Source organism: Chamaea fasciata, unplaced genomic scaffold, assembly GCF_029207755.1.
Source record: "Chamaea fasciata isolate MVZ Bird 193981 ecotype frontalis unplaced genomic scaffold, bChaFas1.0.hap1 SCAF_4, whole genome shotgun sequence".
NCBI lineage: Eukaryota > Metazoa > Chordata > Aves > Passeriformes > Sylviidae > Chamaea > Chamaea fasciata.
Window position 1 is genome coordinate 17,347,226 of NW_027094089.1, and position 27,981 is coordinate 17,375,206.

Consider the following 27,981-nt stretch of genomic DNA (forward strand, 5'->3'; position numbering starts at 1 on the left):
ACCCTTTTTTATTTTCTTTTCCGTTATCTTGAAATCTCTAAATAACACACATTCCTTGCAAAGTTGTTGTGCAACACAGAGACTGTCTTGTTTAACTCAGGGCAAAGCAGAGCACATCCACTCCTATTGAAAAACAGTAACACCTTAGGAGCCCATTAATAAGTCACCAGCAGCAGGCCTGGCCCTCTTTCCAGTATTTAATGATTTTTTGAATATGCTACTTAAACAACATTTATAAAGGTGTGTGTTGTCCTTTAGGGTGAAAAAAGCAGTGGACATGTAATACCTACATGTGTTTGCAGCCATTTCTACCACCAAAGTCCAGTGACTCTTGATAGCTCATCTTTCCTTTTCATTGGGCAGTGGGCTCTAGATGGGGGGGAATAAAGATAGATAGATAGATAGATAGATAGATCCCATCCCACCATCACCATCAAGACTGCTGATTCTACAAGCTTTGGGACAGCAGTTTCCCACTGTTGCCATAATTTCCCTTATTTCTTCCTATAAAAAGTAAAATTGTAAGACTGCATTCCCTGCGTCTCCCATAGTTTCATAAATTAACTAATTAATCATTTTTCTGGGTCCCAGAGCAGAAATCCAGGCAGCCTGGCTGCCTGACTCAGGGTGTGAATCATGCTGGCACCAAAGATGGCCTTCACTTCTCTGGTTTCATCTCCAAAACCAAACAATCATCCAGCAGAACACTGAAGTGACTTGTGGGACATGACAGACATCACTGGACATCTTCCCTGGGCTTCTTTGCTCCCTCTGATCCACAACATTCCCCACCTCCAAACAGGATACAAGTGACAACTGCTTGTGAGCCACATTACCTCATTCTGGGGAAAAAAAATATGTAATTGAAACCCAGCCATCCCTTCATAGGTCCAAGGGGAGCTGGACATTAAATCAGCAGCTGTGGAGGTGGCCAGGGGAAAGCAGGAACAGGATCATGCCACTGCTGAGAGTTGCCCAGGTCCTGCTGATAACAGCAGCCCCTGCAATTCTTACTCCACTCAACTCTCATGTAATCTGTGTGAGATTAGGATTTGAGTAGCTAAAATAATTCACAAGCAATGACTTTCCTGGGATATTGGAGCCACTGATAAGCCTCCAGCTTGGGAGACATGAAACTGTCCCTGCCTGCCAGGAGAGTTCCTGGCCTATTGGAGGTAGCTCCAGTGGGCATCACCACTTTCCTCTAAAAAGGATTAGAGATACCAGCATTGTCTTTACTTCCTCTGCTCACTTTGGGGTCTTCTCTTTCTTCCTCCTTTTCTCGTCCTGTACCTTTTGATCTAAGCCTCATTTATATCAGTGAGAATTTCCTACATAGTTAAGTAGGCTCTGGATCAGCATTAAATCACTCTGAACGCTTCTCATTTTTTCCCTTTAATTCACTTCTTCCCAGCTTTGCTCAGGTGTGTGTTTAGGACTGATAACACATTCTTGTGAGGAAAACAGAAAGATCTTAGTAAGCAGTAGAATGCTATCCTTATCCAAAACACAGCATGGTGATGCAGTAGCTATTATCTCAATGGATTTTGCAAAGTTCAAAATTAGTTTTTAGAGGACAAAGAGGTCTTCAAAGAATCAAAACAATGATTTTCAAATAAGACTCTCAATTGAAGCTCACACATATTCATGAATGTGAAGCATCCTACAAGACACCAATATCTTTGCCTCAGCTGTCCAGTGCCAAGTGAAATCACATAGAAGAGCAGACTTGATTTCCCATTCCAAAGGTCTATTTGGTTGGTGCTCACAGGAATAGTGGTTGTGAAGATGGCACGTTTTAGTCTTAGTGGAGTGGAATGCAGCAAGGGCAGACCCTTCAACATAAACCTTCTTATTCCACGATAACCCAGGAGAGCTTCACTGAATTTACGCCATTTCATAGCTTCAGTTGACCATCTGTTTCTCTGTATTAAAGCATGGGTGGCACCTTCCTGAAAGCAGAATATTTTCTCAATTAACTGTGGAATCATAGAAAAGTTTGGGTTAGAAGCAACTTTTAAAGCTCATCTGGTCCAGCCCATGGCTGGACAGTGCTTGGAGATCTTCAGTTTAAACATGCTGCAAAAATCCAAATCTTTTACCATTTCAGTTGAGCAACATGGTTTACACAATAGCCTGGAGTCTTGCAGCATGTCAGGGATCTGGGAGGCACAGCCATGTTCAGGCTGTTGGCAATGCAGTGCCATGGAAATGTTCTTTTATGTCATATGAACAGCTGAAATGTATCTGCCCAGCTTGCCAGCCCTTCTATCTCTTTTTATTTTTTTTTTTATTCCCAAGTCATCATACGCTGTTCATGTCCCCGTCCTGAGCTGTCAAAGAGGTGAGGAGCTCTTGTGAGCAGAGTCCTGAAGCATCAGGATCTCATAGCTTGTTGATATGCTACTTTGCTTTGACAATAGTCAATTCACTATATGATTCTGTAATAATTCCACTTCTTTTATTTTCATCCTTGCTTGTTTAACTGAAAGATCATTCAAAGGGCTCTATACTGCTGCTACCAAATATGTTCTTAATAGTAATTATATTGAACTTTTTTTTTGGGGGGGGGGAGGTGGGGGGGATGTGTGTAAGGACATTTTAAGGGGAAGTATATTTTTAGTTACTACAGAACTAAACACATCTTTCAAACCATATTGCTCTTATTGTAAGGGGGAAATATATAACATTTTCTATTGGGTTCTGGATTTTATGTTTTTCTTCAAATAGAAAAAAAATAATTATTTACTGCTTTCACAGTCCTAAATATCAAGAAAGAATTTCTAGTCTTGAGTGTTACAATACCTCCCACTTCATAATGCATTAAGGAAGGTGAATGATTTTGTGAGGATTTTTATCATTCATAGACTGAGCTGAAAAATACAGAAGTGCTTGAAGAGCTCTGCTTTTAAGTTTAGGTTTTTCAGATATCTGGCTTTGATACAAGAGGGATACTAACACCTGGGTTATATATTGAGTTCTTCCTAATTAGAATTGGGTACAGTGACACCAGGACCCAATGATTCTGTTGCCCTGTGGAAAGCAATAACTTTAGCTCTGAGAGACACCTGGTAAGTAGGGCATGGGCAAATAAAACCTAAATCAAGCTTCCACTCCAAATAAATTAACAGCTCTGGAGACTTGTGAAGCGAAGTACCTGCAGCAACTCTCTCTGCTTAGACATTGCATGAAGAATCTTCTCTACTGAGGGAGCAGCATTATCAAAGGGTCCATCACTACAGTCCTGGATGAATGCCTCCTTTCCCCTCTCCATCTCTGTCACTCTCAAGAGTATCTAAGCCAGCTCTCAGGACTGTACAGTGGAAATAGCTCCTAGTGACTGCTGTCCTACTCATCTTTCAGATGAGACATGAAATTGAAGCCCTGAGTGCAGAAAAATAACATATTTCACAAGATGAGAGGGATGTTAGTCCTGGTCTTTTGGTCACCTTCCAGCCTGGGTAATTACTGCCTAGCTGAAATTCCCACTGCTCTACAGCTTAATTGGACAGTAGTTTCATTTTTGCTTGCCTAAAATCCCAGGTTGGGGTCAAACCCCACTGTCTAATTCAGCAGCCCTCTTGTCAATAGAGCTGCCTAGGCATTTCCAAAAAAATTCCAAATTTGTTTTCATACTTAGGGGACATCATGCCAAATGGCCTGAGATGAGAGACCCCAAAGCAAAGAAATCCTCTTTTGGCTTTTGGGCCTTAACATCAAGGATCCCTGCATGGAAATATTACCCTCATTGTCTTGCTGAAGGTCAGCATCCTCCCAGCTCTGCTGAGAGTTAATAAGGGAGGGCTAAGGCAAAATTTCCACCACAAGCAAAACTATTTCTGTTGTGACAATTAGGAATACAGTCATTGCCTAAAAGAGGAGCATCCAGCAGCACCTACTCATTTAAGCATCTTTGTGTTCATGGCTGACAGTTTGGAAGGTATTTTTTAGGATCTGCACATTCAGATCTCTTATACTTAAGAGCTTTAGCCACTGGAACTTCAATATAATTTTTTTTTAAATATTTTTGGCCCAGAACTTTTACCTGGCTACATTTGAGCTAACAAAGATGTAAAGGTCCACCTCCACGAGACACCATTGTGTTAAAGTACTTAATTGTATGTTCGCCTCCAGCAAGAGATTCACTAAGCTTAAAGTGAAACACAATTTATGACTTCAGCATATTGGGTCCAGATTCATCAGTTTTGAAGGAAAAAGGTGTCGAACCATCTGTGGAGATTAGTAACCTACTGAATCAGAGCAGATTTGTAGGGCTGGCAGGAAAAGGAAATTCAGGCATATATTCTGCAAGGCCATACCATCACAGAACATTTCCTAAGAATATTGTTCTAGGGAGAAGCAATTGGACACTTGAGCTAGAAGAAGGGGGATGGGAAGCAGTACAGCCCCCCCTGCAATCCAAGCAGAAGCAGTAAAAGACATGCTGATCCACCTAGGTGCTCACAAGTCTATGGGACCAGATGGGATCCATCCTAAAGTGAGAAGGGAGCTGGCAGAAGAGCTTGCCAAGCCACGTTCCATCATTGTAGTGGTTTTGGTTCGCTTATTCGAGTCATGGCACCATTTACATGATCGTTTCATGCTTGCCGAATTTTGTTTGCCAACTGGGAAATAGGATTTTTGGGAGAAAAAAGGCAAAACAGGCCTCAATTTAAGATAAAGAGACAGATTTGATTAACACACACTAAGAAAAGCAAAGGAAAAGAAAAAAACACACATGAATTTTTTAACCAACCTTTTCTCCTACCACAAACTTCATTTTCTACAAATAATGTAAAGAGTCAAAACTCAGAACTTCAGGTCAGTACCACCTATAAAACAGGTTTTTATTCAGTCTTTGAGAGACAGATGTCCTTCCTATTGTTTGGTAACTTTTAACAAGAGAAAGAGTCTGTGGCTTCTAACTCACACAAAAGTAGCCCGCCCAGGAAACTTCTGCAGTTGTGGAACCTCCTTGTAGTGGTTTGAAAGCAAAACAAATGAGAGGCTCCAAGTCAGAGATACAATTTAATAGGAAAAAAAGAAAAGAAAGTAAAAAAAAAAATAGATGCAATAATACAAAAGACCACTGACAGAGTCAGAATACAACCTGAGCGTAGTGATGGAAGCAGTCCAGATGAGGTGGTCTTCCTGAAGCAGTGATCCTGTAGAAAGGTCTGGTAGCTCGGGTCCTTTGGGAATCCAGTGGGTAAGCGCTGCTCTGGTGTTCAGAGTCTCAGCTTATATCCAGGCTGGAATGCTTGGTTCCTCCCTCTGGGCGGAGCATCTCACAATGGGATGGTGAGTCATGTGATAAGGCCTGATGGGCCCATTAACAGGAGGTAGTCCAGGAGGGGGTCGTCTGTGAGCTGTGTAGCAAAGGTGCTGATGGCCCATTAACAGAAGATAAGCCAGAGTGGAGGAGGCAGGGAGCACTGCCTCACCTGGTTTCAACAGTTCATGAAGATGGTGATAGAATATACTTCAACCCAGGACACTCTTACATCATGTAGCCTTTCCCGTGACTACACACATGGGTCGTAGACTCACACATATATATTGGGGTGGCACTTTTTAAAGACAGGCAACTTCAAAGGCAAAGGATTTTCCAATTCAGGGAACAGAGATGTCTTCTCACTTCTTTTGCTGGCACAGGAGGCTTCTTCTCATCTGTGTCTGTTCAAACCTCTCATAGGACCACCCAAATCACAACTTCTAATTCAATATTCACTCAGTAAATCACCAACACTTTTGCTCAAAGAATCCACTAATCATCTGTCCAATTTATATTGTCCACGATTTAAAGGGTTATTCATAATCTAGCATATTCATATTATAGCCTGTTACCATAACTCATAGGAAATTTTTAGCCTAGAACCAAGGCAACTTGTCATTTTATCCATAAAAAGTCACTCTTCCTTTACTGACTTTGAGGTCTCCATATTTTCCTTTCACATGTCTTTAATTTGACCATCTCTCTTCCTCTTTAAGGAAAAAGTTAGGGCTTTGGAAATCTCATCTGTGCCAAGAAAGACTTAAATTTACCCAGGTCTTCTTTTCTCTGGGCAGGAGCTGACTTCAAGGCTGCACCAGTGGGGCCGATGGGGGGAGGGGGTGGGGGGAAGACACACCATTCAGAGCAGCTGGGGCAGTCAGGGGTCTCATCTGCAGCCTCACCCCCACCCCTGGCAGCCGATGCAGGGCCCAGAGAGACAGCCAGACCTAGGGCCGGGTCCCCACAGCACGGGAAGCTGCGAGGCCTGGGCCTCTCTTCAGAGCTGTGTTACCTTCTCTGGCCAGAAGCAGGAAAAAGGGTCAAGTTACCTGGGATCTCTGGTTTAAGCCTGGGTTCTCCAGAGGCTTGGAGAACACTCCTATTGGTCAGCCAGAGTCCATCCCTAGCCTCACATCTGTCCTAAACCACCACAATCATTTCTCATCAGTCCTGGCTCACTGGGGAGGTGCCAGACGACTGGAGGTGCCAATGTGACATGCATCTATCAGAAGGGCTGGAAGAAGGGTCTAGAAAAACACCTGTCAGGCATGTCAGCTTGACTTTGGTCCCCAGCAAGATTATGGAGCAGATCATCTTGAGTGCAATCACATGGGATCTACAAGATGGCTGAGGTTTGAGACCCAGCCAGCATGGGTTTATCTCAGGTTTGGTTCTTCACCCAAGATTCAGGTGGTTAAGAGGTTTTTTTACCTCTGAAAGCCCTGAGCCAGGTCACAAGAAAGAAGCAGAGCCTTCAAGGTCTTGTTTTCTTAATTTCTTGTGTTGTTTATTATTTCATATTGTTAAAAATGGCAGGAGACACACTTTCCTCCTTTAAATGCCTTTATTAATAACCAGGGGTCTCGAGGGGTGGCCTACGCCACCGCTGCTCCCTTTTGTCCGCACCACTGAGCAGGAGGTGCAATCCACTTTGCTGGCTGCACTGCAGAGTGGAAGTTCTCATCTCACAGGGGTTCCCAGGTACTCTTCTTAGCTCCTAGAGTCCAGGGGTGTCTTGCTCTTTAAATACTTTTTAAGTTATGGTGATATACAAGAGCTTGTCTATGAATACCCTCGGCATAAATACCCTTGGGTGTGGTCAGTCCAGTGCTGTCCTTGCAGATTTAAGTTCTGAGTTGGCTCGTTTCGGCCAGGAGCTCTTGGTGTCGATATGGTCCCATCATGCAGCTGGGCTCTTTTAATCCCCATAAGGGTGGCAGCAGCAGCCTGACTGACAGGCCGGTTGTCAGCAGGAAGTAGGAAGAGGATCCGACAGGAAGTAGGAAGTGGAGCAAGCAGGGGAGGGCAGTGGACAGGCTGGGTGCAGGCAGGTAGAGCAGCAGCAGAAATGGAGAGCAGTGATGCCAGGGAGCAGCAATGGCTTGACCCAACGGAAAGGCGACGGAATTAGGTAAGTGGGATCTTGGGGTAAGGGATACAGAGTGGACAAAAACTGCCTTTTGGTAATTAACAAGCAGCATTATAACTCTTGAACTGATTTTAACTAAACATTACAACTCTATAACCAACAACTTATAACTCCATAACAATTCTCATTCATCACAATATCTCAAAATGTTCTCCCCGCCCAGCCGAGATCTGAACAGCAGCTAGGCAGCGACTCCTGTTGCAGTGGAACATCGCAGTCCCTTTATACAGAAAATTATATATCACCTGTTTACAGTTAAGTTCCAATACCTATCACCAATACTAAAGGGGTCAACTCTACTCTGACCCAATCTCCTTAAACTACTTTGTGCCACCATCACCAGAAGATGGAGGCCAGGGGAGAAGAAGGAAGAACTCAGGGCACCACCCTAAATCCTCCTTCTTGTCCTAAAAACTCAAAACTACATGATTTTTCACCCTATGCTAAGCTAAACTACTGCTTTCACACCTTTGTGGTTTGTAATTCTTCTCTCAATGTTGGAAGCTGTTCCCACGAACTGAAGTCAAAAGCAGTGTCCTCCTAGGCTCTGTGCCAGGGTCTACTACAACACCCCTGTACAGCTCCAAAACCTCACTGTACAGATGCAAGACCCTCTTGCTGAAGTTCCAAACCTCTCTGCCGAGGTCTGTGGCCTCCCAGGGCACCCAGAGGAATGCCCTGTACTTCAACAGGTTTAGGAGGGACAGGTCCTACCTGACCAGGCTGATCTCCTTTGATGACCAGATGACCTATCTGGTGGATGTGGAGAAGGCTGTGGATGTGTTTGTCCCACCTTCAGCAAGGCATTTGACACTGTCTCCCACAGCATACTCCTGGAAAATCTGGCAGTGAAAGAAAACACCAGCTTGGACAGGAGCACTCTGCTGGATTAAGAACTGGCTGGATGCCTGGACCCAGAGAGTGGCGGGGAATGGTGCTGCATCCAGCCAGCAGCCAGTCACCAGTGGTGTCCTCCAGGGATCAGTGTTGGGCCCAGTCCTGTTTTATTGATGATCTGGATGAGGGAGTTGTGTCCACCATCAACAAACTTGCAGGTGACACCAAGTTGAGGGGGAGTGTTGAAGGGTAGGAGTGCTCTGCAGAGGGACCACGACAGACTGAAGAGGTGGGTTGATTCCAACAATGGACGGGGTCCCGGGTCCTGCACTTTGGCCACAACACCCTGCTGCAGTGCTATAGGCTAGAAACAGTTGCTCGTTAGCAGCCAGGCAGAAAGAGATATGGGAGTTCTGGTTGACAGCTGACTGAACATGAGCCAGCAAAGTGACCAGGTAGCCAAGAAGACAAATAGCGCCTGGCCTGTATCAGGCAGGAATAGTGTGGCCAGCAGGACCAGGGAAGTCTTTCTTCCTCCATACTTGGCACTGGTGAGGCTCCACCTTAAATACTGTGTCCAGTTCTTGGCCCCGCAGTTTAGGAAGGATGTTGAGATGCCGGAGTGTGCCCAGAGAGGAGCAACAAAGCTGGTGAAGGGTACCATAATGTTGCAGCAGCCCTGTTGTTAGAGGATAGAAATGAGCCAAGACACAGAGTTCTTGTTTATCATGGCATGAAAAGGGTCCTGGTTTATTCCTCTTTACACCTTTGCCATCCTGACTCCAACTATTCCCTGACTCTGGCTGTAGCAAACGCCTACTGTAGGTTTCCCTTGAAGCCTCTGACTGCTGGTTATTTCCTGCTAAGCTATGACTGCGTGTATTAGTTTGCAGACTCTGAATGCAGGCTTTTACCTAGCTAGACTATGGCTGCAGGTTCCAACAACAGACTCAGACTGACCTCACTGCTGTGATTCTCTCTCCTCAGGAGCCTTCTTCTTCATGATGCTCTCATTCCCTCTTCCTTAAGGTTCCTCCTCCTTCATAATTGCCCCTCATCATCTACCCCACTCCCTTTTATCTCTCTTACCTGTATTGGATATAGCTGTGACTCATTAGGGGCAAGGCTGTATTGGATAATTAACACAGCTGTTACTTATCAGGGGCACGGTCACCTATACTCCCTTCTCCTACAGCATAAGTCCTATGAGGAGTGTCTGAGGAACCCAGGCTCTTTTGGAAGCCTGGAGAAGAAGAGGCTCAGGGGGAACCTCTATATCACTCTCTACTACTCCCTGACAGGAGTCTGTAGCCATGGGAGGGTTGGTTTCTCCTCTCAGGCAGTAGGAGAAGAGGACACAGTCTTAAGCTGCTCTGGGCAAGGTTTAGGTTGGACATTAAGAGAAATTTCTTCACAGAAAGGATGATTAGGCATTGGGATGGGCTGCCCAGGGAGGTTGTAGAGTCACTGTTCCTGGAGGCGTTTAAGAAAAGACTGAATGTGGCACTCAGTGTTATGGTCTAGTGGACACAGTGGTGTTAAGTCATAGGTTGGACTTAATTATCTCAAAGGTCTTTTCCATCCTAGTTGTTTCTGTGATTCTGTGATCTTTCTCTCCTGCTAGACAGTAATGTTTGGCTTCCTAAAATGCTTTTACTTAATTTGTGCATACACTCCATTTGGAAGACCCCATCTAATGGGAAAAAGTTCCAACGACCAGGCAATAGATTTGTTTGCCTTTGCCTTTAAATGAAATATCAATGGATGTATATTTTATTTTTAGCTGAATATGAAATTTCACAAGCGACCTGTCAAGCTCCTGTTTTCAAGAATGACTTTATTTCACACGTCAAGACAGGCTGGGAAATTAGTTTTTCTCACAGAGGACTCTGATTAGGGATTACAAAGTGAGTGTGGTGCAGAGTGATTTTTCCTCCATCTTTTCCCTTGCCTCACCAACCTAGAGAGTAGCTTGGCTCTGCTGACTAAGGAGAGCAATTCATTACCATGCGTGGGAGGGGGATGGGAAGAAAGATAGTCGTACTAAGTAGACTTGCTGGCCCAAGAGAGAATAGGAAAAGCACAATAATACTTAGCCCTTATCATTCTTTTCATCAGCAGATATCAAAGCACTTGAAAAAGGATGTTGATTTGATGGGAAAAGAGATAAAGTCCAATTGCGAGCAGCCTATTGCAGAGGCACCAGCAGGAATGCTCACTTTCATGATAGTATCTTCTAACTGTGGGTCTGCAGGGTAGAGAAATGAACAGGTCCTTTCCTCCAAAAAATGCAGAAGTACACTTGAAACGTTATTGACTTACCCAGTGTAACTCTCATGGGGTTTAACAAAACATGAGGTCCAGTCCAGGAATCAGAGAGTGCAAGGAGATTATGTATTACTAGTAAATGACAGAGCAGACAGGACCTATTGCCTTTGTCAGCAGACAACAGCTGATTTACACCATGGTTTAACTCCTCGCAGAAGCAATAAATAGTCCAGATGAAGGGCTGCAGCATTTCTACCCTATGGAAAATCTGGCCCATTCTGAGTCATTTCTATTGTTATCCAGGAGATTAGTAGAAGTCACTAGAGTAGAAAGTAGCCTTGTTCTGCTGTATATGAACAGCAATATTTGGTTCCAGTGTTAAAAGTCCTGCACTGGCTGATCTGATACAGTTTACTGTCTGATTTCCTTTGGGCCACATGAAAGAGCTGTACATGAGAAGCCACAGACTGAAAGCATCAGTCCCAAGGTCAGTCTTCATATTCAAGAGCAATGCAGCATCTCTACAGCCTTTAACCGCTTACATGCACATCTCATTACAGAGAACTAGTAAAACCTCTTCTTCTTCTCTTCTTTCTTTGTAGTGTGTGGTCTAGCTTGCATCTATTTGCAAATGGCCTGTTCAAAGAGGCCTGAAGTCCTGCTGCGACAGGCAACCCAGAAAAACATCTCTCAGCAGGGAAGATGAGATCCCATTGGGTCAAACAGCTGCTGTGCAGTCACTATGACTCACATCAGAAGAGAAGAACACTCCAGGGGCAAGCACTTCATGTGAAAGTTATCCATGTTTTCATGATGCCATCTACAATAATAGCTTGGTTTTCAACAGTGTGAAGCATCAGCCAATGCCTGAGGCAGTTCTCTGGCCCTAAGACTTCCAGGGAAAATAGAGATTGAAAGAAAAGGAGAAGGAAGACACCAACTTATTTACACTTCTCTATCATGCCAACAAGAGCAGGTCACGTCCCCAAAACCCCTTCTGCAGAGATGAATACACTCTCACCTTACTCAGTTTCAAAATCCTCCATCCTGCATTGAGCCCATCATGATGCAGGCTCTGCTCTGCAAATCACAACAGCAGCTCTGAACAGCCCAATCTGCTGTGGACCAGTGCCTCCCTCCAATACAGATGCAAATAGGTTTAAATCATTAGATGCAAGTTACCAAACAGTCTCTTGGATCAAGGTTAATTAAATGAGTGTTGAAATCTAATTAAGAACTGGTCCAGGTGATAATTAGCAGGAAATGTATGCATTAAAATATTCATTTGTCGATGAGCTGCAATTAAGTGTGTGATTTGGGGAAGGATCAATACCTGCATCATGTGATCTAAAGAAAAATTAAAAGTCACCCAGCCTTCGACAGAAATGCAGGGGAATTTGGGCTACAGGGTTTTTTTTTTCCTCTCCTCTCCTCTCCTCTCCTCTCCTCTCCTCTCCTCTCCTCTCCTCTCCTCTCCTCTCCTCTCCTCTCCTCTCCTCTCCTCTCCTCTCCTCTCCTCTCCTCTCCTCTCCTCTCCTCTCCTCTCCTCTCCTCTCCTCTCCTCTCCTCTCCTCTCCTCTCCTCTCCTCTCCTCTCCTCTCCTCTCCTCTCCTCTCCTCTCCTCTCCTCTCCTCTCCTCTCCTCTCCTCTCCTCTCCTCTCCTCTCCTCTCCTCTCCTCTCCTCTCCTCTCCTCTCCTCTCCTCTCCTCTCCTCTCCTCTCCTCTCCTCTCCTCTCCTCTCCTCTCCTCTCCTCTCCTCTCCTCTCCTCTCCTCTCCTCTCCTCTCCTCTCCTCTCCTCTCCTCTCCTCTCCTCTCCCGCTTTGGTTTTATAATAACTGCTAAAGAGTGCTCTCAGTCTTTGAATGGAGCATTCATCTCTGCATCCCTTTGTTTTCCTGAAGCACTTCTTTCAAAACCTTGCTCTTCACCACATTGTGTGAGTGGGTTATAGATTTATTAGAGAGAGACTAACAGGTCAAAAAGAAAGATTCTTTGCCAATGAAAATCACTTTCTCCCAGAACAGATTGCTAATCCAAGGGAACATCACTCATTGTGTGGTGTTAGATTGTTGGGGTCTTTTTTTAGCAGGTTAATTCCTCAAGTCTTTATTTATAACTGAGGATCTGAAGAGGCTACTGAATATGTATAGCTTAGACTTATATATATGTATGTCTATAGCTGTGGTTTACTACACTCTTCCCAGTTTGTAGCAGAGTAATTCTGCTTTCACTGAGATTTTTTTTTTCTAGTTACAGGTACACAGGGTCATGTGTAAGCCAGTTAATAATATTTTTCTTGTGCAATCCCACAAAATTCATCTTCTGCTAGGAAAACAAGGCTCCTGCAACAGTTCAGCTCCTCTGGCATGGAGCTGGTCTTCCTCTACTGCCACAGCCAGAAACTGAACTGGTCATTTCCCCACTGACTGTACTTCTGCCAGTGAATACCAGTTTGTCAAAACAGAAGCTATGGGAGCATAATTATTTCAGCTGCTCTTTGTCAGTGTCCTGACAGCTCACCTGCCCATCTCCCCGGGCTGGGTGGCAGCCCAGCTCCCAGGGCAACAGTTCCTGCTGTCAGGGCTGCAGCCAGACTGTCCCTCCCCTACATCTGCTCTATTCCTGGTGAGGCCGCCCTGTGGGGAAAAAACCAACCCGTGAAGTTAAGACTTCCTTGGAAACAGACCAAAAAATACCTTCCTAAGTAGATCTAGTTCTTCTCATCTCTACCTCCTATCAGAAATTTAAGGTTGCAGTTACTGACCTTTCATCTGGTTTTGGGAAGGAGAGGGATTTTTTTCATTCTCAGGAGCACTACATTTTTCACAAATTTCTGCAGGCAGCTCTGATGATCATTCATAGTTCTTCGCTGGTTTTGACTGCAGACATAATCCTAATATTGTAAATCTTTCCTGGAAATGTGTGGGGTCTTTTGTGGTAGCCTCTATTTCCTACTCTAAGTGGAGAGGAAGCTCAGGTCCACCCAGTACTATTTTTGCTCCCTTAGTTTAGCAGTGCTAAAGAGATGGTGTTTCATGATGACACAAAAGCCTGACCCAGCATACTGGCTCCTGTCTCCAAGGCTGGGCTGTTTCTCACTGGACTTGGGTGTTACAATACACAGCATTGTGAAAGGGTGATCCACCGCAGGGGTCTGGAATGCAGAGACTTCACACAATCCACCAAAAAAAATTGATCTACAAATCCTATCACATTCCTGCAGCAAAGCCTCCTACATTTTACTGCACTGTGTCTGGATCTTTGTCCTCTGATGGGGACAACATTCTATAGCCGAAGGTTAGAAGAATAAGGCAACAACTTTTGCAGAGAAAATGTCAATTGCATCCTAGAAGCTTGAATTTTGGAGGCAGCTAGGAGCCAGGCTGCTGGCTTTCACCCTTCATGGTCCTTTACTTCCTGATGCTCTCACCCTCTTGGAAGGGTCAAAATTCATAGCCTGATAGGTTGCATGGAAAACATCAGCACCTGGATCCTGTTCTAGTAAATCAGTGTTAGATGTGTGGATTGATGAGCTGGTGTACCTCAGGCTCATTCCCTGTGTGTCTCCTTTTATTTCCTGTGCTGCAGGGAGCCTCTTCAAGCCTGGTGGTGAAGTTTGCAGACACGGACAAGGAGCGTACAATGAGGCGCATGCAGCAAATGGCAGGACAAATGGGCATGTTCAACCCCATGGCCATCCAGTTTGGAGCCTATGGCGCCTATGCACAGGCAGTAAGTATAGACACCATCTCTCTGTGTGCTCATGGGAGGAGAGCATCCCCTGGAAATGCACAAAAATCTCATGGGAATGGACAAAAAACCTGGGCAGAAGAGGAAGCAGTGGCTTATCTGTTAAACTGGTGACATGATGGGAATAAAAATTAGCCATGCCATCCAGGGTAGACTGGGAATCTCCCAGATGTCTCCAAGATGCCATAGACAGTTCTAATAACTTTTGGTCAAGTGTGGACCGTTGTAAAACATTTCCTATGGGGGCTAAGCCATTGTTTTCAAATAAAAGCACAACTGCACTTTGAGGATGGGGATAAAATAAGCCTGCTGTGTTTATCCCAGTTCTCTGCCCCATGTCACCATGACACTGCTGCACCTTATATCACTGTGGTACCTTTGGAGTGACCACAGGATAAAACAGCAGCTGTTGAGAGAAATGCTTTTAGATTCACAAAGCATGATAGATAGTAATAAAATATAGTCACAGATACATGCCTATAAACAGTCCTGCTTCCCCCCGGTATGATTGAAGCACACTGGGAAAAATATCCTGTTGTGCTAACTTCAGGTTTTCTGTGGACATACCAAACCCGAGAAGATGTGACTGTATAGGTGGCTGGGCTCTTGATGATGTTCTGGAATGGATGCCTCTGGAATTACTTGTTTTCCTTAGGCTAAAACTAACAAGGATCTGCAAGACAAGACCGGGCTCAGGTAACTTGGACTCTCTACCTGATATTTTGGAGGAAGGCAGAGGTGATGTCTGCAGATGGCAGACACAATAGTGCCCAGGGACTTTGGCTGCTTTCTCTGAGGCAGATTTTCAGGTAGTGACAGTGTATATTGGTGCTTCATCTATTTGATGGCAAAATGTGGCCCTCTGCATGATTTGTGCACAGGAGGGAAGTACCGTTGAACACATTGTCCAGAGTAGCATCTTTCTGAATGGAAGAAGGAAATCTTGCCTTAGGTATGCAGGGAATAACGCTCTGGTGGGCCAGTATCCCTTCCAGTGCAATGACCACAAGGTTTTCCTTTCTTCCCTCACTGTTTCCTTCTCATGTGTTGGCACCAAGTATTTCCCATCACATCACCATGTTCTCTTTTTAATTTTAAGGTCTTGACATTTCTGTTCTTCTCTGATAGTCCTGTGGCTTGCTGAACGCTTGGTGCAATCCAGCCTACTCCTTGTGTGAGCCATGCAGAGTTGTGAGGATGTGCTGTAGAGCTCCACTGAAGTTCCTCCTCTCCTTCCAGCTGCACCTCTCAGTGTACTTCTGGAGTTTTTGTTCTCTCTCCTCTAGAAAAATTCTATTTTCTCTTCCATTTTGCTATTTTCATTTTTATTCCTAGTCAAAGTCAGTCTCTGTCTCTTCCTTTGTCTTCTGCTCCCTTCTTCACGAGATAGAAAAGCTACTTCCTCCTCAGCCTGGATGTGTTTAACACTCCTCCTAGCCAGGGAAGGCTGCAGGAAGAGAAAAAGAGACAGTAAATCCCAAATGAGCCTAGGTCAGTGGCCAACAGACTGCCAGAGGGATGTAGCACCTTTTTCCCCATGTACCAGAGGAATTAACAGGAGGCAATCCAAAGACAGCTTGGGACCAACATTTGCTGAGGTGGTCAGGCAGGAGAAGTGGCTTCAGTGTTACTCAACAGACGTTGGTCAGGCAGCTGGAGATATTGTAAAAACACCACTGTCCTGAGGTTCTGGCCCAAAAACTCTTCTTGAATTATTTTTAGTCTAGAGTAACTCTCCTAAGGTTTATACTGATATGAGAGGATGCAGTTTGAACCTTTACACCACAAAAATTTCCTGTTTCTCACCAGATAATACAGGCGCATTAAGAGGGGAAGTGAGGAATCAAGGTGGCAGGAAGCGGGAAAACAATTTCTGGTTTTCTACTACCGACTTGAAACAAATGGATATTTTTCATGTTGATTTCTGTGAAAGCAGAATTGGACCCATACTCTTATTTTCCTGATAAAAATGCTAATAGGGGGGAAAGAATAAGTTTAAATCTTGACCCATTGGATATGACAAGCTGGTGACACCAATTACCCTAGGGACTTCAGAGCTGTCTAAATGATGGGATCACATTTCTGTGTGGTGCCTGTACACCCAGAGTGTGCTTAGATGCTGTCTCTCAATCAGACCCCCCTATCTGCTCCATCTCACATGAAAGGGAAGGAAGGGAGTGTTGAGGCTCTGTGACGTTGCCACAGTCCTGATTAATCCAGCTCAGACTGCTGGCTTTCAGATATCAGGGTGATTGGCACCTCACAAATACCAGCAGGAGATGGAGGAATCAAGAGGGAAGAGGGAAAGGGAGACAGCAGTTTTATTCAGCCTGAAGCTGAAGAGCTAAGGCAAGTCAAGAAGATGGAAGGTGAGATATCAGGAGCAGGATTGTCATGATGGGTGATGCCACTGCCACCAGCAACCCGTGACATTGATTGAATTGTTTGACTGCCTGATCTTGTTTCCTTGTGTACAAATAAACCTAATGATCAGATTTATTTATTTTCTCTTCTCCCTCAGGGTCACGTCTCTCTCTTGTACTGTGTCTCCATGAGCTTTCTCAGAGTGGTATGGCAGTAACATAAGTGTAAGGATTGCTTCAGTGCTTATATAGTAAGGCCAGCACAAGCATGAGACATCAGGCTTTCTGATTTGTCCTTGTAGCCTGTCCTCCCAGCTATGCCCCAGCAGTCCAAACCTGACTGATGCCTCTATATAAGAATTCCCAAGGAATCCCACAACAGTGTTTTTTCAGTAGCTTCTAATGGTCTGTCCCCATGGAGGAGGTTGCTCAAAACCCCATTGCTGCAGTTTCTTGCTGAATTTCCCCCAGAGAAGCATCTTGCACATCACTGTGACTGGATTAGCTCCCAAAAAGGTCTCAATGGACCAAGGTGGTCATTGCAGCAGAAACCCCCATGGTGTGGCTCTTTGATAGATTGGTGGGCGGCCATGGGTTTGCCAACCCAGCGGCATCGCTGAGGAGAAGCAGCAAGGGTCTCAGTCCATCAAAGTTTGATAGATAAACTTCAGTGTTGGCATCAGGACAGATTTGGGTCCCATCTCCTCTCCAACTTACCTCCCTTACAGCCCAGCAAATGACCATGACACAGCTCTCCCTGCTGCTGCACATTGCCAACCCCCTCAGCCTCAACTTAAACAACTTTAACCCTGATAGCAGCCACAATCTCATATCAGACAAACAACCAGTCCTGGGGTTCAGCAGCCATCTGGCCTCAGACACAGAGGCAAAAAAATGAGGAAGCAAAGGGAGTTCTCCACTGTGTGTGGTTTTCTATCCCTTTCTCATGTGACACCCTCAAGCAGACCAGAAAAAGCTTGGCACCAACTCTGTGTGCTGTTTCAGTGGCACAGAGTCACATCAGATGTACCTCACCTCTTTTGTATGCAGCTCAAGGCAAGTCAGATTTCATAGCTTCCTAAAGCTCCCAGAGCCCCTACTCTAATTTATTTCAGGGTGGGTTTTTGATTGTTTTAGGTTTTTTCTGTTCAGCAATATTTTCACATACTCATTTAACTTCCCCTTTTATGGAGCAATTATTTATTTTATTTCACAAGTGTACAGGGCACCAGCCCTTTTGATTGTCAGGTTACTGTGGGTCTACATCAGCTTGGTACTGATAGCTTTTTCTGCAGTCTAAAGCCAGGTTGAGATATAGATCTGGATTCAACCTCGAGAGAAGGAGAGTGATGCAACCTGGCACCACCTTTGATTTGCTGCCATTCTACGAAGAACCTGCAGGCACACTCTCTACCTCACAGTGCACAGCACACAGCACACCTACTTAGGGTGGCCAAGCCCAAAATCAAAAGCAATGACAATCGAAACAGTCTGTGAATGGTGGTAGTATAGTCCTGGCACAAATAAGCTACAATTCCTGCAGGTCTTCCAGTGAAGAAAAGGGGCAAGGAGTGTTTAGTGCCTGTCTCATGTCAGTGATGCCTCACCATGCAGAAGGGAAATTTGCACAGATCAAAAAAGGATGAGGGAGATGGGAAAATGCAGGAGAGCAAAGTAAGAACAAAAGAAGGAGCCTTGGAAAGTGACAGATACAGTATAAATTATTTAATTTTAAAATTATTTCAGATAAGATCAAAGTCATAAATTAAATTTGCATAAAAAATGGAGTGGGACTGTTAGCCACAGTCTTCTGGCCAAGCTCCAGCCATGGGACTGATTGCATCCTACAGCAGGGAATAGACATAGGGATGGTGTGTAAAAACAGGCTGGGACAGAGACAGCACAGGCAATGCTAACATTTGTTCTCTGGCCTATAAAAAGTCCTTTCTCAGTAAATACCAGCTCTCCTCACTCTGAAAAAGTACAAATGACTGCTGCTCCTGAACTGCAGACAATAACTGCAACAAAAATTTGGAATGTCCAGCACAGCAGAACTCTCAGACATCACCTTGAGTGGTATCCTTGGGAAGTCAGGGCAGCAGTGACTACCATGCTGACCATAAAACCCGGGGTGTCCTGTTCTGCCTCCCTGTCCAGCTCCCATGGAGATGAAAGGATATTTCTGCTAAATGATCTGATGTAGTGCTCACAGGAAAAATTGCTTTTTCCAATATTTCTTCAGTTTGTACTTTGAAATTATTTTAGAGAAATACTTAAAAAAATCAGCTAGCCCTATGAAATCAGGGAAAAATTACTGACTACAGGCTACCTTCCAGATATAATAGTTATTACATTTAAATTACCAAAATGGGACAGTGTATTTGGTAAATAATCTGTTATGCAGATTATTTGCACTGATCCGTTCCAGAAGAGGAAGCTATTTTGAGGCCATCATACTTTGTAGCAGGGATAATACCATATTTTTGACCACCAGCTCCCTGGTAATTCAGAAATAATTAACACTAAGATTTGGGCTCTACATACAAATATTTTAGGTCTTTTGGAGGGTTTTCCGGAAGTTAGGAACCCAAGCTATTGTGTGTCAGACTTTGGAACAGCACTAAGAAACATGAATCCAGGTGTTGCATTTTTTTTTAGGTTTTTTAGTTATAATTATAATATGTTTAATCCTAATATATGTAATATATTTTATCCTAACAGATATTAATGTATTTTAATCCTAATGAAATTTAAATTTTATTTTCAAAGTAGATATTTCTATTTGCAAGAAAACATAAAAAGTATGAAGGGCAAGTCTGATTTTTCTAGCAATTATCTTCTGTTTGTTTCAAGGCTTGGAAAGTATTTTTAGTTTTAACTCCCAGTTGCCAGTTAGGTATAGCAGACATGAATTTGTCAGTTAAATGATTTTACCAAATATGAATTGTATTACTGCTTGATTGATTACTTTACTTGCCTCTTTCTATCACAGGAATACCATGAGGATTCATTAGCTAAGTCTTTGTATAAATCATTAGAGGTGGGAAGTGTGGGATGCTGGTATTACTTTTATTGTTGTTATTGCTGAATGAAGAATGTGAAAAGTCAAACAAAACATTGTGTGGCTCAGAGACAAAGAAAATAGCAGTGGAAGAAAAGAAGGTCATCACATTGTTCAGAGAAACACTGAAGGGCAATGATCCTGCTCTTTCAGAAAGAGCTCATCAGAAATAATCCCCCTTTCTCCTCCTCCCCTCCTTCAGTTTCACACACATTTCTTTTAGGGGATGGGGAGGGCAGGCTGTGCATGCTTTTCCTATTTCTAGTAGCATTTTTTGCTCTGAGAAAGTTCCTTCATCTCTCCATGCAATTGTTTCTCCTGTAAGAAAAGGACAGTAAACCTGTCCTTGAATACCATTGCAACTTAAATGTAGGAAAAAGCTGTGTGAGACAAACCCTTACATGTGTCTCTACTGACCAACCAACACTGCCAGCCCTTCCTATGCTTTGGATGGTTTTCCAGTGCCTCTCCACCTTTTTCAAGCACTGGGATGATGACAGCAGGCTCTTAACTCTTGGGGTGCTGTCCAAGGGCAGGAATCAGTCTGGTAGCATCTCCTGGTCTCCTCAGAAGATAAATATCTGAGCAAAGAAAAGATAGCAGGAAAGAAGGAATTAACCTTTAAAATGGATGGCAAAAAGCTCTAAATGCTGAGGCAAAGGTCATGTGAAGGAAGTAGGAGAAGCAAAAGGAAGTATGTCCTTTCAGCTAAGGGATGGAAAAGCTCTGTCCCCTTGGATCAGTCTGAGATAATAAGGCTGCTGCCTTCCTGATTAGTGCTCTGTAGCCCCAGCCCCAGCAGGGAAAATCTGCATTTCAAATGGTTTATTTTAAAGTACACAATACCCAAGGGCCCTGCTGCTATTGATTTGCCTCTGGTGGGGTCACTGCCTCACTTTCTACAGCTTTATTAACTGGGACCATACACTAGGTCCCTTTCAAAGTGAAAGGAGAGTGGATGGGACAGTTGTCTTCAGGAAGAGCTGGAGAAGGAGTGGGGTGACATTCACTGGGAATGCCTTGGAGGTTTTAGAGGGAAGACTGGTGACCTTTACAGGACTTGTTCCTTCTGTAAATTTCCCTAGAGCCACTCTTAGGGGGAAGGAGGTAGGTCTTATGCTGTCAGCTTCTTTCAAGGTGACTGAGTTCCTGTCCTCCCACCCTCGTGGTGCTGTCGCACTCAGCCAAGCTCTGACCATCAGCCACTGGGGAGCGTAGGAGGCCTTCTTCTTTCTCCCTTAGCCTTTGCCCCTGAGAACCTCCAAACAGAGTGGAATGGGCATGAAATGGGATCTGTGACCTCAGAAGTATGGCAGAAAGTTTGTCAGGGGTTGAAACATCCAGACATTCCTTGGGCCTTGGTTGAGGCCACCTCTCCAGCCAAGGAAGCAAAGCCATCAGCTGGGGTACACAGCTGTGTTCAGGTGTGGAATTCTCCACTCCTTCCAGCTGCAGGCAATCCTACTTTTACCCTATGGACTATGTCTGAAGGCTGCAGAGAGGTCTGTGTCATCTGGGTCACAATGGGAGGGGCTCATTTCAACATACCACAGGGGTTCTCTGGTCTCTAGGACATCTCAGAGAGTACATCCACAGAACACTGAGTATATTAGATATTGGGTGACTGTTCTCAGGAGCACCTCTGTTTTGTAGCAGAAGCACATTATCTAGTTTCCCATATCACAGGTTGGGACATTATTTTTACATCATCAAAGTGTGAAAAGGGGTAAGAAGGTGCTAGAGGCTATAAAACTATGTATTAAAAATCTATAAAGCTACAAATACGTGAAAAATATATTTTAAAAACAACAACAACAACAAAAATCTTTAGGCATCACCCAGGTAAAAATACCCAAAACATAAAATGAGATATGAGTCAGCACACCTAGTGTTGGAGTCAATCCAGCATTAAAGATGGATAGATTCCCCTTCCTCCTTCCCTTCCTTGGCATACTTTCTGGTATTGCCTGCTCAGTACCTCCTCTGGAGAATAAACTCAAATGATGCCCAGGAACAAATGTACTCCTTAAAGGAGAATCAACATGGTGTATAATACAAAAGGTTGCCTAATCATTCCATCAGTAATTGCAATGAGCAAAATATCACTAATTAAAATGCAAAAGTGCCTTATGCAGGGTAAAATAAAAAAGGGTAGTTAACCATCAAAGGGAAAGCCACCACTTTGCCACCAATCTGCATTAGGCTTCAAAAAGTAATAGACTCAAATCCAGTACAACACATTTCACCTGTAGATCTGCCAATGTGTGGAGTCAGCTATCCTGTGTTACATTGTATTGCTGGAGAAATCAAGGCAAATTTACATAACTTGTGCATGGTTATTCAGCCGGTTGCCAGAGCACCCCTTACTTTGGACTGTTTATGGATGGTGACAGGGAAAGTTTTAGTATTTGAATGAGTGCAGTGATTTCAAGGGTTTGTTTTAGTATATATGTGTAAGAACAGATAATTTAGCTGATACTTCAATATTAAAGTGAACAGAAGAGAACAGTCTGTTCCTTGCCATGACTTCTGAGGTCTGTTTAATTCTGAGAAGCATGTCCCGTGTGCCTAAAGAACAGCATCAGAGGTGATTTCCTGATGGGAGAGAGAGTGAAATCAGAGAGAGCAGTGAAACAGTTACTCCAATTTTGGAGACAGCAAAGACATGAATCACTTCTAAAATCACCACCGAAAAACATTTTTCTTTTCCACTATTATCATCAAGTCACAGATTACCAGAGGCTGGGGAATGTACAGAGTGAGGTTTCCCAAACTTTCTGCATATTTCCTTTTCCCCACACTTTCTTTAAGCACCCAGCACTTGTCACTGCTGGGGGCTGGATACTCAGACATACCCCCCCATCTGGCTCTTTGTACAGCACCAGGGAAGGAGACAAGAAGCAGCTTCAACCAAACTGTCTTATCCTTCACATCAGGACAATTTTAAAATCTCTCTGCAGCCATAATGTACACATGAACTGCACCAGCTCTGTGCTAGGTTCTGAGTGTAATGTAATGATAACAACGTTTTGTTTTAATCAAAGAAGCATTTCCAGGATTCATAAACATTCACCAGCCTTCTACTCCAAAATATTTAGCCCCAAATGCCTGAAAATGCAGCCTGGGTTTCTTATTTCTGGCTTTTGCAGGTGCCTGAAAGAAGCAGTATTTTGACCACTTTTAGGAAAAAAGTAATTGAGAAAGTCAACCCAGATCAAAACCACAGGGAAGGGATTTTCTTATTAAATAATATCAATCTTGCTAAAACTGAGGAGCTCCCTTCTCTTTTACAGCACTTCTGGGGGTCTCTGGTAGTGTTGGAAATAGGTGCTATGATCTAATAAAAAGTTTTGGCTGTGGTTTTCTTCAGTACCCAGCTGAAGCCTCCTAGCAGCACCAGCAAAAATTATTTTTGTCACTGACAGATGGCAATAAATCAGCTTATCGCTAAAGCAGTAGTCAAAATTTCTGCTTTATAGAAAGAATCCCCTTTTCCTACATCCACAAGTCTCCCATCAGTAACCTCCAGGCTTTCCCAGAATTTTGATATAAGCAATGTAAGCCATGAAACAGCTCTGCTCAAATATGTTGTGTTTTGTCTGTATAAAGTCTTTTCTCTGCCTTTCTGACCAGAGAAGTACCAAGGAGCTGGTGGGCTGAGTCCAGGTCACAGGAGACCTCCACACTAGGGAACACATGGCGGGGCGGGGACCATAAAGACCCCAAGCTGCAAAGGTGCCCTTTGCTTCCAGCCCCCGTAACGAGAAGAATGACCAAGCCTCGGGGCAGGGGGAGTACCACAGGGGTGGTGTGCTGACACCCCAAAACCTTGGGATGCATTGCCGCCTCACTGCGTGCCCTCCTGGTGCCAGTGCCACAGGCTGCCCTGCCAGTGACCGCGTGATATTTTTTCCCTGCTCTCTTTGTTCCAGCTGATGCAGCAGCAAGCAGCGATCATGGCGTCAGTGGCACAGGGTGGATACCTGAACCCCATGGCAGCCTTTGCCGCGGCCCAGATGCAGCAGATGGCAGCTCTGAACATGAACGGCCTGGCAGCTGCCCCCATGACTCCAACCTCAGGTAAGGGGGCAGCAGGCTGGAGAGGGCAAAGGGCAGGGAAATCAGACCACATCACACAGGACACCTGGCAGGATTTGTTAGCTCTTTAGCCAGGTGAGGATCAGTCTCTCCTCCCAGGTAACAAGTGAAAGGACCAGAGTAAAGAGTCTCAAGTGGCACCAGGGGAGGTTTGGATTGGATATTAGAAAACATTCCTTTCCCAAAAGTGTTGTCAAACATTGTAACAGACTGGCCAAACCAGTGAATGAATGTCCGTCCCTGGAGTTATTTAAAAGGAGTGTAGATGTGGAACTTAGGGACATGGCTTAGTGGCAGGCTTGGCACTCCTGGGTTGATGGTTGGACTCGATGATCTTAGAGGTCTTTTAGAACCTTAACTATTCTGTGCTTCTATGACATTTCTCAGTCTAATCACATACACAACTTCTCTTTAGCTCTGAGAACCCTCCAAACATCACCAAACATCCCACAGTGACCTGCGTGGTTTATTGGTGCATATATGTGTCCAAGGGATCAGTGCTGGTGCTGTCAAAGCCAGGCTGTCCCAAAGACTAGCAAAAGAGGGTTGTGGTGAGATGCAGTATCATTAACAAGATGAATTTTGCCTTTGGGACAAATAAGCCTTTCGCCCTGTTGTGAAATAGGACAGAAGGTAATCAAGGAAGACAACTGGTGCTTCCTGGAATAAGGGTGTTTAGTGAGGGGGTTTCTGGCTGCAGGAACACAGGCAGGTAGCCAGTGAAGGGCTCCCAGGATCTGCTTAGGCTGTAAAAAGCCCATTCTAGGAACTGCAGTATATGGTTCCGCAGGCAGAGAAATAAGCTGAGGCGGGAACAGGGCTGTCTTTCTTGGGGCTTGAAGAACAAGATTACCATTTTGTCAGGAACAGATCAAAGAATCATCAGCCCTGGTGGTCCTGGACTGACATGTGACCTAACAGCAGGGAAATAGGGAAGCAGGAAAAGTTGGGTCAAACCTTGAAAGAAGTGAGGATTTGGGAAGTTTTGCAATATAGTCTGGTAGGGAGGCAAAGGACTCAAAGGTACATCTTGAAAGGACCATTTGTAACAGAATATCACGAGGGTCTGGGGAGAGAAGGGAGAGTAAGAAAGACAGATCTCATTCCACCAGACTTTATGGAGACCCAATGAGAAACACTTGACTCAAAAATCTTATACTGCACATTTCAAAATATATGTTTACACAATGTTAAATGTATTAACAAAAAGTCAATGGAGCTACTGTAAATCCAAATAAAAAAGTGGCTTAATTATATGTGCACCCTTTAAACCCACGTTGGCAAGATTATCATATTTGCATTAACTAGATTTGTTTTGTGTTGGTGGGAGCAGAGAGAACATCAAACAAAGACTGCCTGGAATTCAAATATTGTCAGGGCCTGGAAACCTGAATCCAGGCAGTGGTTTGCAATGGACCCACCACAAAAGAGCACAAGCTCTTTTGAGTATACATAGGTATATTCTTGAAAATGAGAGCATTTTGTGTCATGGGTGTGAAAACACTTGTACAACAGCCAAATTCTGTGCCTAACAGGATCTCCAGCATATGAAAAATATCCCAGCTCTTTTTTGGTGTAATCGTTTCCACTTCTGCTGTGACCAGTGCCTTTCAGAGTCATAGAATCATGCAATTTAGGTTGTCAACGACCTTTAAGATCATCAAGGCTGATCGTTAACCTAGCACTGCCAAGCCCACCACTAAACCATATCCTCCAACACCACATCAATGTGTCTTTAAAATATATCCAGGGATGGCAATTCCACCACTTCCCTGAGCAACCTATTCCTGTGTTTGACAGGGTGAGGAGACTGTGAAATTCTCACTGTCAGAATAGAGGACAGGAAACTCATGTTTTTTACATGCTTTCTGGATCACCCATGGCTGGTCATTATTGAAAATAAAGTGCTGGTTTAGATGATCGCTTGATGTCTTTCACGGCAGCTGATTTTGCACTGTCCTAATGGCATTTTTTCAATCACAGAGCCTATCCACTTTGGCATTATTGCAGATTTACCATGAATGAGTAGCTTCCTTCATGAAAAAGCTCTGTAGTGTCTTGTGGAAATGTCCATTGACAATTATTCCTTAGGAGAAATATTTAGACTTTGAAATTACTCCTTGTATTACTACAACACTCACAAAGCATGTGATAAGATGCATAGAAAATGTTTCACATAATGTCTGAGCAAGCAAGCCTACAACACTAGCAGCGATTTTTGAGTAGCCAGGAGATATCTGAAGCCTAACGTTAATTCTCCTGCTGGTTTTGTTAACATTCAGAAAGCCAAATGGAAACTGATCATTCTGCTTCATAGCAAGATTTCTATTCATTGAAGTATATCTTTGTTCTGCCTTGGAAGAAAAATGAAATATTTCAAAGTTCCCGGGGAAAAAAAAACACACTAGGCACTAGGAATAAAAAAAAAAAAAAAAAAAAAAAAAAAAAAAAAAAAAAAAAAGGAAGTGTTTTTATCTTCCTGAAGCAAAAGAAAATTGTGCTAGAAAAAAAGATTGTGGTAACCCAGAAGTCCTAGGGGCTTTGGCCGTATTGGCTTAGCACAGTGCCTCTGTGCTGGTATCTTCAGGCTTCCTAATAGAGCTGGTTTCTTCTGTGCCCCTCCTCTAGAAGAGAGGATTCCTGGGAATGTGACCGTAAGTTTATTCATTCCTATGGGACCTCGGGGTTCAGAGTTTTGGATCCAGGCAAATCTAACAGATGAGAGACAGTACCCATCTCACCTGGCTTTAACCATACAAAAGTTAGACATCTCATTTGAACTGCAGTCAATAGAGTGCAATAAGCACTCCCTGTGGGTAATTCAGACCAAGAAAAATTTAATGCTGTTTGCTGTCTTTTTAACAGTCTTCCATCAAGTCAGGTTTATCTCACACAACAGCCCATAACCGTGAGGGAATTAATTTGACATTTCTGAGAGTTTGTTTCAGGTTTTACATTTCTCCCATCACTGCTACAATTTAGGTGAAAAGTGGGTCTGGCAGTGGGTCTGCTACTCTGTTACCTGCAGCGAGGGGCTAGAAATGAAATTTTATTTAGCCTTCCTTCCTTCTTTCTCCTCTCTCTCCCTCTCTTCCTCGCTCCTTCTCTCTCTCCATGTTGTAAATCTGCATCTGATGTAGCTACAGCAAGAGATCTCAAACAAGGGATGAAATCTACAACTGGCATGCACCACGACCATTTATTTTTCACGGCGGCATTATGCCAGTTTTACTCCAGCTACAGATCTCACCTCTCCAGGGGGGTTGTTTATAAGAAGAAAATTAAAGAATTACAATAAATATGCCTAAACTTCCTTAGACATGCACAAAATACCAAGCACAAATCCCTTGCTGCAATTTTAGGAAAAAAAAATTGTTTACATTTTCTATGCAAATAAAGGAGAGATCCAGAAAAGCAACTGAAATTTTAAGTAGCCTTTGTGATTTGGAAGCTGATGGCATATGCTAAGAGCATTGCCTTTGGACTTCAGTTGCCACTGCTGGCTCCCTGTACCTCCACAGAGGACATTTTTAAAGGCCAACTCCATTTAAATAAGAAAAGGGGAAGCAGCAGCTTGTCTGCTCAGGGTATAAGAAATAAGCTGAAGTACTGCCTTTTTCTTTTTTTGGGGGTGCTACTCAAATCTGAACATATTAAAGCATCTCATGCACCTGTAGTGGCTTTTTTAAAGCACCAACATGGATTTAAGCAGTTGTTGAAGTGTGTTATTGAACTAACCCATCATGGAATGCTGCAATGGTGAAGAAAATATCTGCAATTGGTTTAAAAGAGAGGTTACTGCAAAAATGGTGCTTTCAATCAGTAGTGTACCCTGACACAGAAAGATATTGTTAAAATAGGATAGTTTACCTTCCCACGCACACCTAGCAAGAGAAAAATATGATTTGAGGCTCATTGAAAACACATTTTTGATCCCTGAAATCATCCTGAACATGCTGCAAGAAGAACAGACTGTCCAGTCATTTTACACATATTTAGGAGGAAGACAGTGAGGTAGCAGAAAGATTTAATCCTGTCCTCAGAAATTTAAGAATTCTCTACTAGTGGGTGACAAGATCCCACTCAGAACATAAAGACAATTTTTTTTTCTTCTGAAATAGCAGCATTACAGTCCCCCACAGGATGCAACTGGGAAGAAGGAAAGTATAAGATTCAATG

The 27,981-nt window shown here is 43.8% G+C and overlaps 1 protein-coding gene and 1 long non-coding RNA gene across 12 annotated transcripts in view; one reads left to right on the forward strand and one right to left on the reverse strand.

The window, feature by feature from the left end:
* The window catches only part of CELF4 (CUGBP Elav-like family member 4), a 698,573-nt gene that overhangs the window by 604,471 nt on the left and 66,121 nt on the right, over window positions 1-27,981 (forward strand). For all 10 annotated transcript variants that reach the window (XM_066180884.1, XM_066180885.1, XM_066180886.1 and 7 more), the window contains exons 6-7: window positions 14,119-14,262; window positions 23,637-23,784. In XM_066180884.1, coding sequence (XP_066036981.1) covers window positions 14,119-14,262; window positions 23,637-23,784 — 292 coding nt within the window. The remainder of the gene's footprint in view (window positions 1-14,118; window positions 14,263-23,636; window positions 23,785-27,981) is intronic.
* Window positions 1,867-11,688, reverse strand: LOC136288111 (uncharacterized). Of its 2 annotated transcripts, none has more exons than XR_010720485.1 (3): window positions 11,551-11,688; window positions 9,222-11,421; window positions 1,867-1,952 (listed from the first exon to the last, which is right to left on the reverse strand). It is a non-coding gene; the product is annotated as an uncharacterized lncRNA (long non-coding RNA). The 2 variants fall into 2 exon arrangements; XR_010720484.1 differs by lacking the exon at window positions 1,867-1,952 and adding an exon at window positions 8,314-8,940.